The sequence below is a fragment of the Rhopilema esculentum genome, chromosome 4, assembly GCF_057945365.1.
Source record: "Rhopilema esculentum isolate cy_ngs chromosome 4, ASM5794536v1, whole genome shotgun sequence".
In the NCBI taxonomy this organism is placed as follows: Eukaryota; Metazoa; Cnidaria; class Scyphozoa; order Rhizostomeae; family Rhizostomatidae; genus Rhopilema; species Rhopilema esculentum.
In genome coordinates this window covers 8008265-8022821 of record NC_142818.1, presented here as the reverse complement: position 1 = coordinate 8022821, position 14557 = coordinate 8008265, and the positions used below count along the sequence as shown (strand labels likewise).

General features: G+C 34.4%; 2 protein-coding genes across 2 annotated transcripts; one reads left to right on the top strand and one right to left on the bottom strand.

The window, feature by feature from the left end:
* Positions 1 to 3337: 3337 nt before the first annotated feature.
* On the bottom strand, positions 3338 to 8225 carry LOC148960377 (transmembrane protein 208-like). The gene is made up of 5 exons (XM_089116139.1): positions 8165 to 8225; positions 6831 to 6920; positions 6179 to 6238; positions 4605 to 4793; positions 3338 to 4162 (listed from the first exon to the last, which is right to left on the bottom strand). The coding sequence occupies exons 1-5, from the start codon at positions 8168 to 8170 to the stop codon at positions 4028 to 4030; spliced, it is 480 nt and encodes a 159-aa protein (XP_088972265.1). The 5' UTR covers positions 8171 to 8225; the 3' UTR covers positions 3338 to 4027.
* Positions 8226 to 9739: 1514 nt separating this feature from the next.
* Positions 9740 to 13700, top strand: LOC148960376 (ubiquitin-like FUBI-ribosomal protein eS30 fusion protein). The gene is made up of 3 exons (XM_089114755.1): positions 9740 to 10021; positions 12830 to 12885; positions 13531 to 13700. Exons 1-3 carry the CDS (start codon positions 9802 to 9804, stop codon positions 13657 to 13659), a joined length of 405 nt encoding a protein of 134 aa, XP_088970881.1. The 5' UTR covers positions 9740 to 9801; the 3' UTR covers positions 13660 to 13700.
* Positions 13701 to 14557: the final 857 nt, after the last annotated feature.

The following is a 14557-nucleotide window of genomic DNA, read 5'->3' as shown; positions in this document are numbered from 1 at the left end:
TAGACGCCGATCTCCAATAAATGCCAATCGTGATACGAAATTTTGGTTAATAAACGCCTAGGACTATTTTAAAAATATTCCAGAAATGGAGCAATTTCTTGTTTTATGTCGTCTTTTTGAGCAATGTCGAAAAAGACATCATCATAAAATCGTTTCGATGTTGTGCATTGCCATTGTTGACATTGCCATGGCTCAGGTGATGAGGAAATATAATATTGGAAAGAGGGAAATTAGCCGTGCCATCTTGTGATAAAGAACGGTCACATTTTGTGATGGAAAAGAGAACGAGGATCCATTTGTAATATCAGATTTCTATGTGGATAGGAATTTATCAAATGAAATGGATTCAAATAAAGGCGAGAATGATTTTTGAGCAATTGAATAGATTTTGTACTTTTCAGAGTGGGTGTGGACTGACTGAAAACAATGATTTTATCTTGCAAAAATACGTCTTCAATAAGAGCCCCTCTCTAATAAACGCTCCTCTCCGATAATCGCCCCTTCTAAAAGCAAATGGTTCAATAAACGCCCGGACGTTTAATATTTCCATTGCGGTAGCACATCAAGTGATTTTTCGAAATCACTGTAATAATCGCCAGTATATCTGCACTGGATTCAATGACTTAGTCGTAATATTTTTGTTCTATTTTTTCGTTGCACAAAGCACGATCATCATTATTTGACCAAAGATTCAATGCAAGCTGAAAGTCTTCAAGATTCAAAGATTTTGTTTTATTTTAATCAATTTTACTTTCCTCAGAAACTAACAATGGTGCATCATGTCATCACTTCTTCCTCCATCACAACTGAAACCCCTGTTGACAGATTAAACAGAAACATCACAAAATGATTCTTTGACATCAACCCTCGCATTTTTTACAATGCAAGGAGAGCCCTTTCATTCATTCAAAATTAAATCCCTTAAAATTAGTTCGACTTCACCACTGAAAATGCTTGATAAGCAAGTATATTTGTATGGTATAAGCAAAGGAGACACCAGTTGAAATTAGCAATCTCTCAAGCGATCCTTTAATGCACTCTTTATTATATGATTTTCAAAACCTTCCAAATGACCTGAATAAAGACATACTTGAGTTAACCGTTCGCTTGATCCAAGAATCATTTCAAGCCATTTCAAGTCATTTCAAGCTCCAGTCACATGCTTTGCGAGCACTGCGCATGTAATGCCATGGGGTAGTCACAGTCTTTTGCTCCCCATTTGGAGCATCATCGTAGTGTTGTAAAATAATTGTAGGTAGATTGATCAGTAACATGTATCGTGAAAATTAAAAAAAAAGAGACACCATACCAAAGAATCGCATGAATGACATATCTAATTTTTTCAAAAAACGTTTCTATTTGAGGACGGAGACAATATCAGATTTGAAAAAAGTAATTATACTTGAAGAACATATTCAGGTTCAAAACGAAAATTTCTTGAGAATGTCGAGGCTGGAAAATAATATTTTAAAAGTATTCTTAGAAAAAGTTAGCTTTAAAAGAAGTAATTTAAGAAAATAGCAACAAAAAACTTTATTTGAATTCTAGATATCAATGTGTTGAAGAGAGTTTGTTTTGTTTAATAAGTTTTGTTGTTTAGCTAATAATTCATTCTTTGCTTATGATTTTAAATCAATAAAAAAACATAAGAATTTGGAAGTTTGGTTTTGACTTTCTTTATGAGGATAATTTTCATGTATAAGAAATATTTCAGGCAACACTGTTCTTTGAGTAGTAGCATCTCGGTTCCATGCATTAACAACCCAAACATTAGTAATCATGCCTATAAAAAAATACTTAGAACAGAAGGACTAGGTAATAAAATTATGAATAACAGCTTTCTGTATTCTGAACCTTTGTTCAGGCTTCCTCGTGTAATTTTGCCGTTGTCATCGCTTTTTTTCGTGTGCGCACCATACTTGGCGAGAAGGAGGCCGGCCAGATCATAGACAAAAAAAGTCGACTTAAAGACTCATTGCTAACAATGGGCCTTTGCGAGCGTGGCGACGGTCCAAACAATGGCAGTAATTGATTTTAGACAGTCTTAAAATGCATTATGGGATGCTTACGTAGCGCAATGGCTCATTGTTAGCAATGAGTCTTTAACCGTTTATGACAGACTATCAGGGACCCCCGCTGGGATTTTCTCTCTCTGTGTGGAGTTTACTTCTTCAAGGCCTTATTTTGTTACGAGCAAGATAATTTTTTTAAACATTTGAAATGAAATGAAATAAAGAGTGAGGCAACCCTTCGTCCTTAAAACAGAGAGCTTGCGCATTCAACTGATCATGATTACACATGCTCTTTCGCTCCAAGACGGAGGGTTGCCACAAATATTAGAAGAATTTCGTCTCCCCGACATTTATGAATGCGAATAAAAAAGATCTGTAATAAAGTAAAGGTCTCCATTTTCAGTTGAAGAAGCTGCATTATATCAATAGGGAACAATGCATGTAAAGGTAGCACGAAAGAATCAAAGTCAAACATCAATTTTCATCGATAACATCGCCTTTCTCAATGAAATTGGTACAAAAACTTTGCGAAAAAGAAAATTTCTAACCCAATGAAAAACTTCTATTGCACTATCAGTGGGGAACCAGCAGAAAAATTAATTCTCCTTATATCAGGTGACTATGGAGTCGAGTTGAAAAATATATGGAATGCTGTTGCCAAAGTCAAGACAGCAAATACTTTTGGGGTTGTCAAAATATAGCTACTATGTGAAGCTTGCTCTGCCTTATACTTAAAAAGAACCCAAATGGACATTTGACAGGGTCGACCATGGAATTCTCTTTAAAAAGCTTGAATTATTGCCATTCAGCAACAAGAAATGTCTTACAAAACTATTTAGGTCATACATATCCAATCATAAACAGATTCATGGGGGTAAAGGTGTTGATTTAGATGTTTGGGGTTCCGCAGTGGTCATGCCCTAGTCCTTACTTTTCCTCATCTTTACCAATCATCCAAGATTCCACTTTTACTATTTATGCTGATAATACCAGCCTAGATACATTAGTCATATCCTGATAATACCAGTCTGTTTCATCAATCCAATGATTTGACTCAGCTGATTAAAACTATGAACAATTACATGCAGTAACTGGATACATGGATGCAATAAACTATCCTTGAATGTCACAAAAACTCATTCCACGCTCATTATAAACAAGCACAAACACAACTGTCCATAAATGTATCTATATAAATATTTAATCAAAAAGACAATAAGCAAACAACCACAACACTTGGCCACTCAAAAAAATTGCCCAGAAATTATTGGAATATTATCTTTGACTTCAAGTAGACACAACAGTTTAAAAAGAAACTGATGAAATTAACATAAATACTTTGATTTTATTATCATAAGACAGTAATCATAATTGTTGGATAAAAACTAAGTGAAAATAATTAACACTGGAAAATCACAAATCAAACCCCTGAATATGAGATTGGTTGCCTTGGGTAAGATAGTTGAAAAGAATAAAGAAAAAAAAAGAACAGCAACATACAACTTTGCCTAACATAAAACTGAACCCTCCTTGACAGGGGCAAATACAAAGTGACTGAAAACTATTACCCAAACAGTTTGACACCAAAACTATCAATGTAAATAGCAATATAGCTTAATAGCTACAAAATGCTTCAAAATTACTACAAATCAAGTCTAGCTTAATATACACAACCTTTATTCTAAATTTTCCTTACCCAAAGAAGCTGGAGATTACTCCCCAGGCTTATAAATTGCTGCCATTTTGATGTTGGGGCAGGGACAATAGCTCAACAACAAACTGGAGAGAGAGAGGGGGTTAACAATTTTCAAAAGCTAAGAACAAAGGGCAAAATTAATTCAGTGGATGTTTAGAGTGCTTTTTGGAATTATTTGAGGATGAAAACCCCACAGCCCCCTTCTAGCGAACCAGTGCAGTGGTAAAACAAATTTTGTATGGTTTTTCATCCAATACATATGGTCTATTTATAACACCTTTATTACACAAAAAACTTAGCAATATAATTTAGAATAGATCTATTTGTAAGCAAATTGTCTCTTAGCTTTTCTGTCCATTTTTTTCATCTGTTTTTCATCAACCTCTGGTGGGGCAGCAAAAAACCAAGGTCCAAGAAAATTTACCCAAAGCAAATAGAAGGCATATCCAGGTATCTAGAAAACAATGAACAACAATTAACTCACATTCAATTATTTGATTATCACAATCTTTTTCAGATTTGATTGTTAATCAAATGTAATGTAAATTTTATCCTGAAAGTACCTAAGGTTGGATTGGCAATAATTTAATTTAATGGTTACGTAATGACATAAATATACTTCTTTTTTGATTAAAACAATTGAAATATTAATGGAAAATAGCTGTACATGCCAAAAAACTACTTTATTGTCTAAAATAGATTTTAGGGACCCTTTGAAAGCAAGCTTAATTAAAAAAAGAGAAAGTGCTTTGAGGTTAATGGGTACATGTTTTTTTGAAAAATTATAAATTTCATTTTTGAAAATTTTCTCATCACTTCAAGTAAATAAATGTTGTTGAGAACATATTACTCTCTACTCTAAATGAAAAAGTGTGTTAAATACATTAGATGCTCACCAATAGCCATAGTAATAGGAAGTATCCAGATACAAGTGTAAGTGCCTGAATAATAACTGTTAGCAGAATAACATCTTTAGCATGCTCAGCCATCCCTGATTGGACATTGAGGTCAATACCTTTAGATGCCATGCTACTCATGAATTGATATGAACCAAGGTGAGCAAGTGAAAATGAAATCAGCATCAACTGCAAAGCAAAATAATTGGTTTGAAAACAATTATGTTCTTATTATATCTTAATAGTTTTTAAGAATATTTCCACAGAGTTGTACAGAGCTTCATCGCTTATAGACAAAAGCGAAAAAACAAAGCTGATTAAAAATTTCTGCTCATTCTTTATCAAAAGTCAAGTTGTGATGTTTATACCATGTTGTCTGGTAACATGACTTGATTTCATTTTCATTGTAAGAAAAAATTTTGGCAGATTATTACATAAATTACAAGCTAGCTATCAAAATAAAGAGATTGCATTTAAATTCTGAACTGTTATGATATTTAAGTTATGATGATATTTAAATCATAATCACAAATATTACCATGAAAATAGCGGAGGCTAAACATTTAAGGGAGGGGGCTCTTAGCATGGGCCCTTAATATTGCTGCTTCATTGAGATAAAATTGCCAGAATGGGCATGAAATTAAATAAAAATAAATTTCTCTTTGGCAGGAGGGATGCAGCCTCTATATCTTGCACCCCCAAATATTATAAGGAAACATAAACAATCAAATTTTGTGACTGGTTTTTGCATAATATATTACAGAAACTGGAATCCTAACTATACCACAAAAGACATTTTTCACGGGGTTACAAATATTACTGTTTTAGATATCTGCAGATTTGTGTGATTAACATTCCATATTATTATTCCTATTTGTATTCAGCCCAGGATTAGCTTTGGTAGAGTTATGTTCAGCTTCACATATTGCTTTGTCAAAACGCATGGCTTTAAGTCCAACATTTAACTTTGTTTCCTTTTTCATGTTATCCATTCTATAAGACATGCGAGAACATCTTCTACTGATAAAAGCAAATGAAAGCTGAACAGCAATGCAACAATTTGGACGGAAATGTGATTGCTGATTTGCACAGGTGATTTTAAGTTATTAAGAAAAAACAGAAAATAATACTTCAACAGAATATTAACGCCTGCTCAAAATTCAAGTAAAGCCGTCGGAGAATGTGCTTGATGGCCTGTGTTCTTGGTGGGTATTAGAGAGGGTTATTAGATTAAGGTGAATGTTTTTTCAAGAGGTGAATGAATCTTACGCAAATCATAATATTGCGGTCTGTTGGGAAGATTGTTTATGCTTGATCAAGTTAATTCAGCAAATGTCAAAAATTTATTTTGCTCTGTGGTAATATTGTTTTTTCTCCAAGACTTTTTTAGGTGCGCTCTAGGCACCCGCTTGATCAAGCGCCTTTCCGGGCAAGGCCTGTATTAAGGTATAATTATAATCACAAAAACTTCATGTTACTTCAATCATATTTTTATTCAATGTTTCAGATTGAGATATATGTTGTGTTTTTCTCACAACTCTCTGAATTACAATTAATATCAATCTTATACTTACATAGTGTGCCCAATAAACAGAATTTCCAAGAACCAAAAAGCGTATTAATGCATACATTGCCTGGAACATAACCAAACATTATAAACATATGAAAGCAACACAGACCTAATTTTCTGCTATAATGACATCACGAATAGATTTGTAGAAATAGAAATTTCAGCATTGTCCTGTTCTTTACACCAAATGCCTGTACTATATGCCCAATGACTATACAACATCGAGCACTTTGTGACAACCTGGTAAACAGTAATTTTCATTATATTTGATTTGAGTTATTTAGTTGAACAGCATGTTTGTTTGAAGCATTTCTGTGCAAATATCTAGTATGGTGTAAATTTATTCAATTAACTAGTATCATAAAATAATTTTCCAAATAAATATAACAGGCCTTCAAAATAAATACTTAAAATATAGCAGTCAATAATAAAATTAATCGTCTCAAAATTGTTTAAATATAAAAATTTTATTGAAAATCTTTCTCAATGTGTTCATCAATATTTACACTGATATACGAAGTCTTTTGCTTTGAAAGTGGAGGAACAATAGTAATCACATAAAAGAAGAGAAAACATTCATTTAACAAAAAGGAATTTAACAGGTTAATACATTCTTCAACATGGCAATGGTTAAGCTCTCAATGGAATGTACTTACTAGTGCCAATAAAACAATATGCCGATAGAATCTCAAACTTTCAGCATTTTCCTTATCTATTTGTTTTTGTCCTTTGGTAGCTTGCTTCACCTAAAATAGAGAAAAAATGCAATGAAAATACCTGAGATCAAGGGCATCATTGGTAGTGGCTATTGGTTTGCAATTTTTCCTACAACGGGTTTAAATTAAGACTATGACATCATCAAACACATGCACAGCTTTTTTAAAGCAGAAGGACAATTGATCTATAAAAAAAGACCCAATCGAGCTTCTATTTTGAAAAGAGTGAGTGTCATCAAACAAGAACAGGGCCCTAGAACAGCCAATGCGAGCTGAGAGACTTCACTCTCATTCCAAGCAATGTTTTCAGCTGCTTTGGCCTTTTTCTTTTTTAGCACTCATACACACAGTATTGCAGCTCTTGCGTATCATTCAAGAAGTGGTTTTTGAAGTATAACTTTCTGCTATTGTTTGGAGCCCTCTTCCTTTTGAAATTAAGAGGGCTTCAAACATTGGCGTTTCAAGACAACAGAAGGCTCCATCCAGTCTTCTTTACAGACCAGTGAGAAGGACATGGCAAACAATATGTATCTTTTGCAGCATCACTTTTATTGATTTCAATAAGATATTCAAAAATTGGATAGTCATAACCAACAGCAATCAGTATTTGTGATACAAATACAAATAAATCACTTAATATAGCGCAGTTTTGACGCAACATCTTCAAGTGCAGTTCCTAAAAGTCTCTAAAACCTAGAATGTTCATTTAAAACTAATTAAAAAGAAATGTCTTAAACTTTTCTTAAATGTTTCAATATCACTGCACTGTTTTCCTTCATTAGGAATGTCATCATTCTACAGTCGTGTTCCCATGACACTGAATGATCTGTTTGCAAATGAAAGCTTGAAGCTACGTTTTTGGCTATGATAACTGTTCAGATTAGAAATTGGTCGGTGTCGGTCTCATATCATATGATATCTGTTTAGAAATACGATTACTAATCAGCGATAAAAATCAAAACTTTTTTTATTTCTCGTCCTCGATTGCTGTACCAAAATGAGTTAAAATAGAAAGTTTGGAAAAAAGAAAACCGGGAGACAGTTCCTTTCCCGCTTACATGAAATAATGTAAGCGGAAAGAAACTGTTTCAAAATAGATAGAGTCGGCCATATATTTAGGCGAATCCCGAGTTCAAAAGTTATAAAGTTAAACGGTATCTTTTAAAGAATATATCATACTAAAGATATTACTTTGTTGGAGTTTTATCGAAATAAATTAAACACAAAGTAGTCATATTGATGCTAAATATTCTCTAGGAAGTGTTGTTACTTACCGCCATCTTGGACTACGTATCCACACCTCGCTTTGAAACGGAGGCTAATCCATTTGTTGTTGATTCTTTGATCTGTGACTCTGATGTGTCGACGTCACCAAAAACTTATTTTTAGAATTTTTTAAATTTAACCACAAAGCATAAAGATCACCATGAAATACTTCCAACTATGCAAAATTGGTCAAATATGTCTAAAATCGGTTGAGATACTGCAAATGAAAGATTTTAAGTTTGCTCCAACAAGATATTTAGTTTCGTTCACAAGCCCAATATCTTCATTTCCTACGTTGAAACTTGGATTAACAGATGATGATTTCTTAATGTGGCTTAGTTTTTTTGAGCCAATTTTCATTGCTTGAGTTTTAGTAACGTTCAACGAGAGTTTATTCCCGCGAACAGGGTTGCAATTTGGCCGTTTTAACGGCCAAACTTCTCAATTCTGGCCGTTTTTCAAAGCTGTTGGCCGTCAAAAATTAATTTGGCCGAAAAAGCAAAAGTTGGCCGAATTTTTGCCGCATGTTGAAAGCCACAAAAATACAAAAAAATTGAAACATTAGCGCAGACAATGTTCATCATTTCGTTGAAGAAATCTCAAAACTGCAAATAACGAAGCAAAAAACAAAGTAAAAGATAGCAGAAAATTAAAAATGAAAGCAAGTTTGAGCTTTTGTGACAAACAAAGCCAATTTTTGATTCCACTGTTACTCCATAGAATAAGCCAAAATGTAGCTTTTTCGTATGTTTTGTTTGGCTGGCCGAATTTGGCCGTCAAGTGTAAAGTAATTGGCCGCCAACCATTCCAAGCATCTGGCAAATCTGCCCGCGAAGCCATTCATTGAGACTTGCAAGTTCTGCATTGACAATAGCATTTAGATCCTCGATATTATCAGAGGCGTAACATATGGTTGTATCATCAGCATACATTGTAATTGTAGCATGGGCTCTTTTCAGTGCAAAAGACAGATCATTTATATATGTACAATAAAAAGAGAAGAGGTCCAAGGCATGAACCCTGTGGTACTCCTATTTCTATGGTCTGAATTTCAGAGGAGACACTATTGATATTGCAGAACTGCTTTCGATTATTTAAATAGGAACGGAACCAATCATGTTCCACGCCTTTGATGCCATAGTGAAGCATTATTGCTAAGTGTATATCATGATCAACAGTGTCGCACGCTTTTTTAAGATCAATGAATATTACAGCCTTGACTTTACTATTATCGATGTTAACGTACCAGTCATGAGTGGAGTTAAGCAAATATATTACGACCGAGTGTAAACCTCGGAAGCTCGACTGATTCTATCTTGTTTCTATCAAGGTGATTATATAGCTGATCATATACTAGAGTTCGTAGAACATTTGACTGATTTTGCACATTTAGAGGTATTTCGTGATAGTCTTTCAGGCTATGGGATCTAAATTCAAAAATTCTAAAAATAAATGTTTGTGACGTCATACCTTTTTGAACTCTCTTCCCAATCATTGCCGCACAAGCGCACAATCACTATAAAAAGCCTGGGTCGGGTTTGCGCCATCATAGCGCAACCTGGACTCTACTTGCGCCATCTTAGCGCTACTTCTTTCTTTCCCTCGTGCTAAAATAGTGAGCTGACGAACTCTCTCAAAGCCGAAAATGCAGATCTTTGTAGCTGCACGCGAAACATCAACGCTTGACGTATGCCCAAATGCTACTGTAGCTGATCTCAAAGAGATATTGGCATTCACAACCGGGGTTACTACTGATGAGCAAGTTTTAACATTCGGAGGCCATCCTCTCGACGGTGAACAGACCTTGGCCGAAAATGGAGTCAATGCACTGAGTACGATTTCTCTCAGCGTTGCTCTCCGTGGAGGTAGGCTTTATTAAATACAACTAATTCATGGCTTTTAAAGTGGATTTTTTATCTCTAAATACAAACTTTGATTACTTCCACATGACCTCCATTTGAAAAAAAACAAACTTGCCTCATTCTTCTAGGCCTAGTTTTTGGAAAAATAACAAGTACATGTCAATAAATCAATTTTTTCTTTTGAAAGGGCGTTTTCTTAATCCATTCTTTTAAACTCAACTAGTAAATTCACATTTCCTTTCAACATACAACATTTAACTCGTATTATAACAAGGTAACAAGAGAACAAAAAAGCTCAATGTTAGATATTACAAAAAATGAAATTTGTAGGGGATTTGTATGAACTGATAGAGAAGAGAGTACTCCATTCATGTGGAGATTCCCCTCATTTTCTAGTTTAAATAATCTAGACCCTGTTTACGCATGAAAAATGGGAGCGATCCAGTTTTGATATGGTTTGGGATTGTTCCCCAAATTTTGCAAACGTTTACAATGGATCAGTCCCAAAATATATTGTGTTTGCACTGGATCGATCTTGGATTGAGTCCCATGGCTTTTTACGCCCTTTTGAAAAGAATGGTCATGTGTATTGCTTATGCCATCTACAACACAAAGAAAATATTGCCAAATTTATAGGATGGCTGAGAAGAAAATGGCTTCAAATTTGAATGGTAGCAACAGAATGTGTATTTGGAGCGATGAAAGGGGCCATTCTCCTCAATATCATGATGGAGTATCATTATAAATTGGAGCCTGTTTGCTAAGTTAATCAATAAACTTGTGATAAATATCTTCCCCCATCTTGTTTTGTATTTTCCATCTTGTGGGCAAAGAGGGCACGCAAGATATGACCAAATCAGGGGCTGACACTTGGTCAAATATTGGGGGGGCAAGCCTATTATTTTAATAAGATGATGTCACATTTCCCATTGTTTTAGAACAAAAGACCATTCCCCCCCCCCAAGTGTCCGTCATTGGACTAAATGTCAAAGCACCATGCTCAAAGCACCCCAATCTGGAGAATACATTAGCTTCATTTCCTATCCGTGCCAATTTGGGAAGAATCCCAAACTGGAACGCTCTCCAAAGCAAACCCAAATTGTTACAGATAGCAGATCGATCCAGAGCATTCCTGTGTAAACAAAAGGCTGATCCGTACCAGTTTAGGATTAATCCCGGCCTGGATTGATCCTGTGTAAACAGGGTCTTATTGCTGTTTTGTTAAGGAAGTTACTGGCTCTAGCAGAACTGTTTTTGGAGGGGATGGCGCCTTTGCTAGTATCAATGCATAGCAAAATACAATTGCAACACTACTGTGGGGACTGGGGATACTATGTGTGGGGGACAACAGCTTTCGAAGTTCATTGTGAGATGCTTTCATTTTACCTTTCTGAAATTTCTTTAAACCAGCCTTAAGCTATTGCTATTAAACTTTATTTGCTATAATAAAGTGTGCTATAAGTTGCCAAAACTTTGCATTATATAATAAAAATTCTTCACAAACCTCTAAGAGGTCTATTTTAGCAAACCTCCAAAGAAGGGTTGGCCAAGAGTCAATTTCTTTTTTGTATTAGTTCTTTGTAATTTTAAGCAGCTCAAAAACAATCCAAACCAGAGCATTGTTTTACCTAATAATAATAGCAGGGGGTTTTGCCCCCACAGGCTTCATTCTTGTCTCCAAAGTGAAGAGAAAAATCCCCATTAACAACCTGATTCCAGGCACCCCATTTTTATTTGTTGCCTCTGTATAAGTTAACTTGAGAAATGATGTTTTTGATTTTGTTCAAAATCACATTTCAACTTGTTAAAGCTAACCAAAACCATTAATAAAAGAACAAGATATATAATAGTAAGTTTTCATTTTTCAAAAAAGACAAAAAAAACGCAAAAAAGAAACGGCAACATTATTAAGAATTGAATATTCTTATTCCTTTGCAGGTTATACCTATGCCTTGTTCTTTTGAAGAAATGTTTTGATAAATTTTAAGAATTTTTCCAGGGCAGCCTTTGGAAACAAAATGATATGAGGCTCACACAGTTTATACTGCTGTGTACCCCTTCTCCCTGCTCCAATTAAACATGACATATACTTTAGGCTTCAAAGCTTTTCACAAGAATTTTTTTATATTTTTATTTGTGGTTTTTAAGCCTAGGTTTCTCATGTTTATTCTTTTGATGAATGAGAAAAAACTTTTTCCACTAATGCTTCCTCAAAATTTGTTGGGAATGAAGGTCTTCAGTTGAAAAACTTGAATCTTATTTATGAAGGCCCAAGCACCAAGTTTGATGGATTTGAAAAAATGCAGATGTTTGGCCATTTTTTTGAAGAAACAGATAAAGAAAAACTATTTTAATCATTCATCAATCTAATGCCACAAACAAAAATGCCCAAGGTTGTGGAGTGAATCAAGTGTTTTAATCAAGGATGATTACGCTTTTCACAGTTTTTATGTGACATCCAATTCAATACAGTCTCTCAAATACATGGTTAGAGAGACTAAAGGAAAAAGTTGTTGGAGGGGACTTGTTGGCTGCTTGGCGTATATTGAAGTTTAAAATTTTCTTGAAAAACTGACCAGATTTATAGTAATTGTTTATTTTGCAACAGTAGGTTTTTGTTAGTTTTTCTGAAAAGTTTCTATCCACTGTTCTTATAACCACGGCAAAAGTACTCACAAGAAGTCAAGTAGATTAAAAGATGGTGGCAAATGTGCAAAGTTTATTTACATTTGCTGAGCAGTGGGAGCTTAATTGACTTCTTACTTTTATATTGATGTTGCTTTATATGATAAATAAATGTTGCTTTTTTAGGTAAGGTTCACGGTTCCTTGGCTCGTGCTGGTAAAGTTAAAGGGCAGACACCTAAGGTAAGAGTTATGAATATTATTAGTGGTGAGTTAATGATTTTTGCTTTAATTCTCCAGATTCCAGACATCTAAAGGACTGTGCTTGCCCAATGATTTTAAAATTGCTATCACTAAATGTTTTGGCATACATTTGCTTAACTGCATAGGCAACATGTTTGTTTCTCTCTTAGACTTTTCAACTAGGTGAGAGAATTGCAGTTGCTGATTGGTCAAAAACAAGATGCAAATGAATCATTCTACGCTTTGCATTACTTTTAATCTGAACCTGAATATGAATTTCTGATTATCTTTATTTTTTATACCAAATTTTTACTCTGAGAAATTGGAACTAAAATTTTCTGAAGTGTACTACAGGCCTGGCTGTAAGAGCAGTAAACAGCTCTCCTAGTAGTATTCAGGTGAGCTATAAGAATAAAAAACAAAGGAAAAATTGATTTCAAGGAGAGCAAATTTGCTTTTTAGAACAATTTAGGAGAGCAATCTCTAGCTCCCCTCCAGTGTTTGAGGAGAGCCTGGAGGGGAGCAAGAGTTATGGCTCTCCTCAAATGGCCAGGCCTGGTACTATTTTCTGCTTCCCCGTGCTAACTTCAAAGATGTAATTATCCTGTCCTTCAGTATCCTTGAGTAATAATGGTTGTTTTTCAGGTTGACAAACAAGAGAAGAAGAAACCAAAAACAGGCAGAGCAAAGAGAAGACAGCAGTACAACTCCCGATTTGTCAACTATGTCCAAAGCTTTGGACGAAGAAGGGGACCAAACTCAAATGCCCAATAAATGTAGTTGATGTTGCTCATGAAAAATAAATTGTAAGACTACATGTAATTTTCCTTCTGTCTTACCTTCCTGGTATTGTACACTGTTACTTCTTTAGGGTCTTCTTTATATACTAGAGGGTATGAATTGCAGTTATTGTTCTAAGGCTATTTCCAACCTGTAAAGTACATAGAGCCTGCATTTACTAATTTTCTGATTAATATCCTCCAACTGGCATTTGAATCTCTGGGTACTTGCCAAAGATTAAGATCAGATTAATCTATTGCAATTTGATTGTGATGCAATTCAAAAATGCTAACATTAGTTATTTGACTTGAAAGTAATTTGAAAAGTTTGAAAGGTACTAAGTTATTTGAAAAGTTTATAAAATTTAATGCAATCCACTCTCTAAGAATTTTTTGGATACAGTAAGTCCAGGTAATTCAAAGATGCTTTTTGACAAGAAAGCAATATAGAAAAATGAGTTTGTTAATGGAGTTGTTAGAAATGAGCCAGCTTCAGTTGACAAAATGAGCCAGTTTCATTGTATTAATTTAAATTTTGAATTATAGTTGGCTGAAGTCAGTGTTGTTATGACCTATGTTTATGGAATGGGAAACCTCAAATTAAGTCGAAATGAACCTGGTTCAGTACCTTTACAGTTTTTTTCAAATTTTTTTCAGCAACGAAACACATAAAAAATGCCAAGAAATTCCATCAAATAAAATTTTAGGAAATGACACTTTGTACCAATGACAACATAGTTTCAAAAGTTACTTATTCAGTAAATATGAGTATAGTTATTCAACAATAAGGTTGTACTTGCAAATTATACTGGATTTTAAAAGCTTTGACCAATTGAGTCAGCAAAGATAATTTCCCACTGTACACAAAGCAATCTCTCATGGTACAGTGTCTC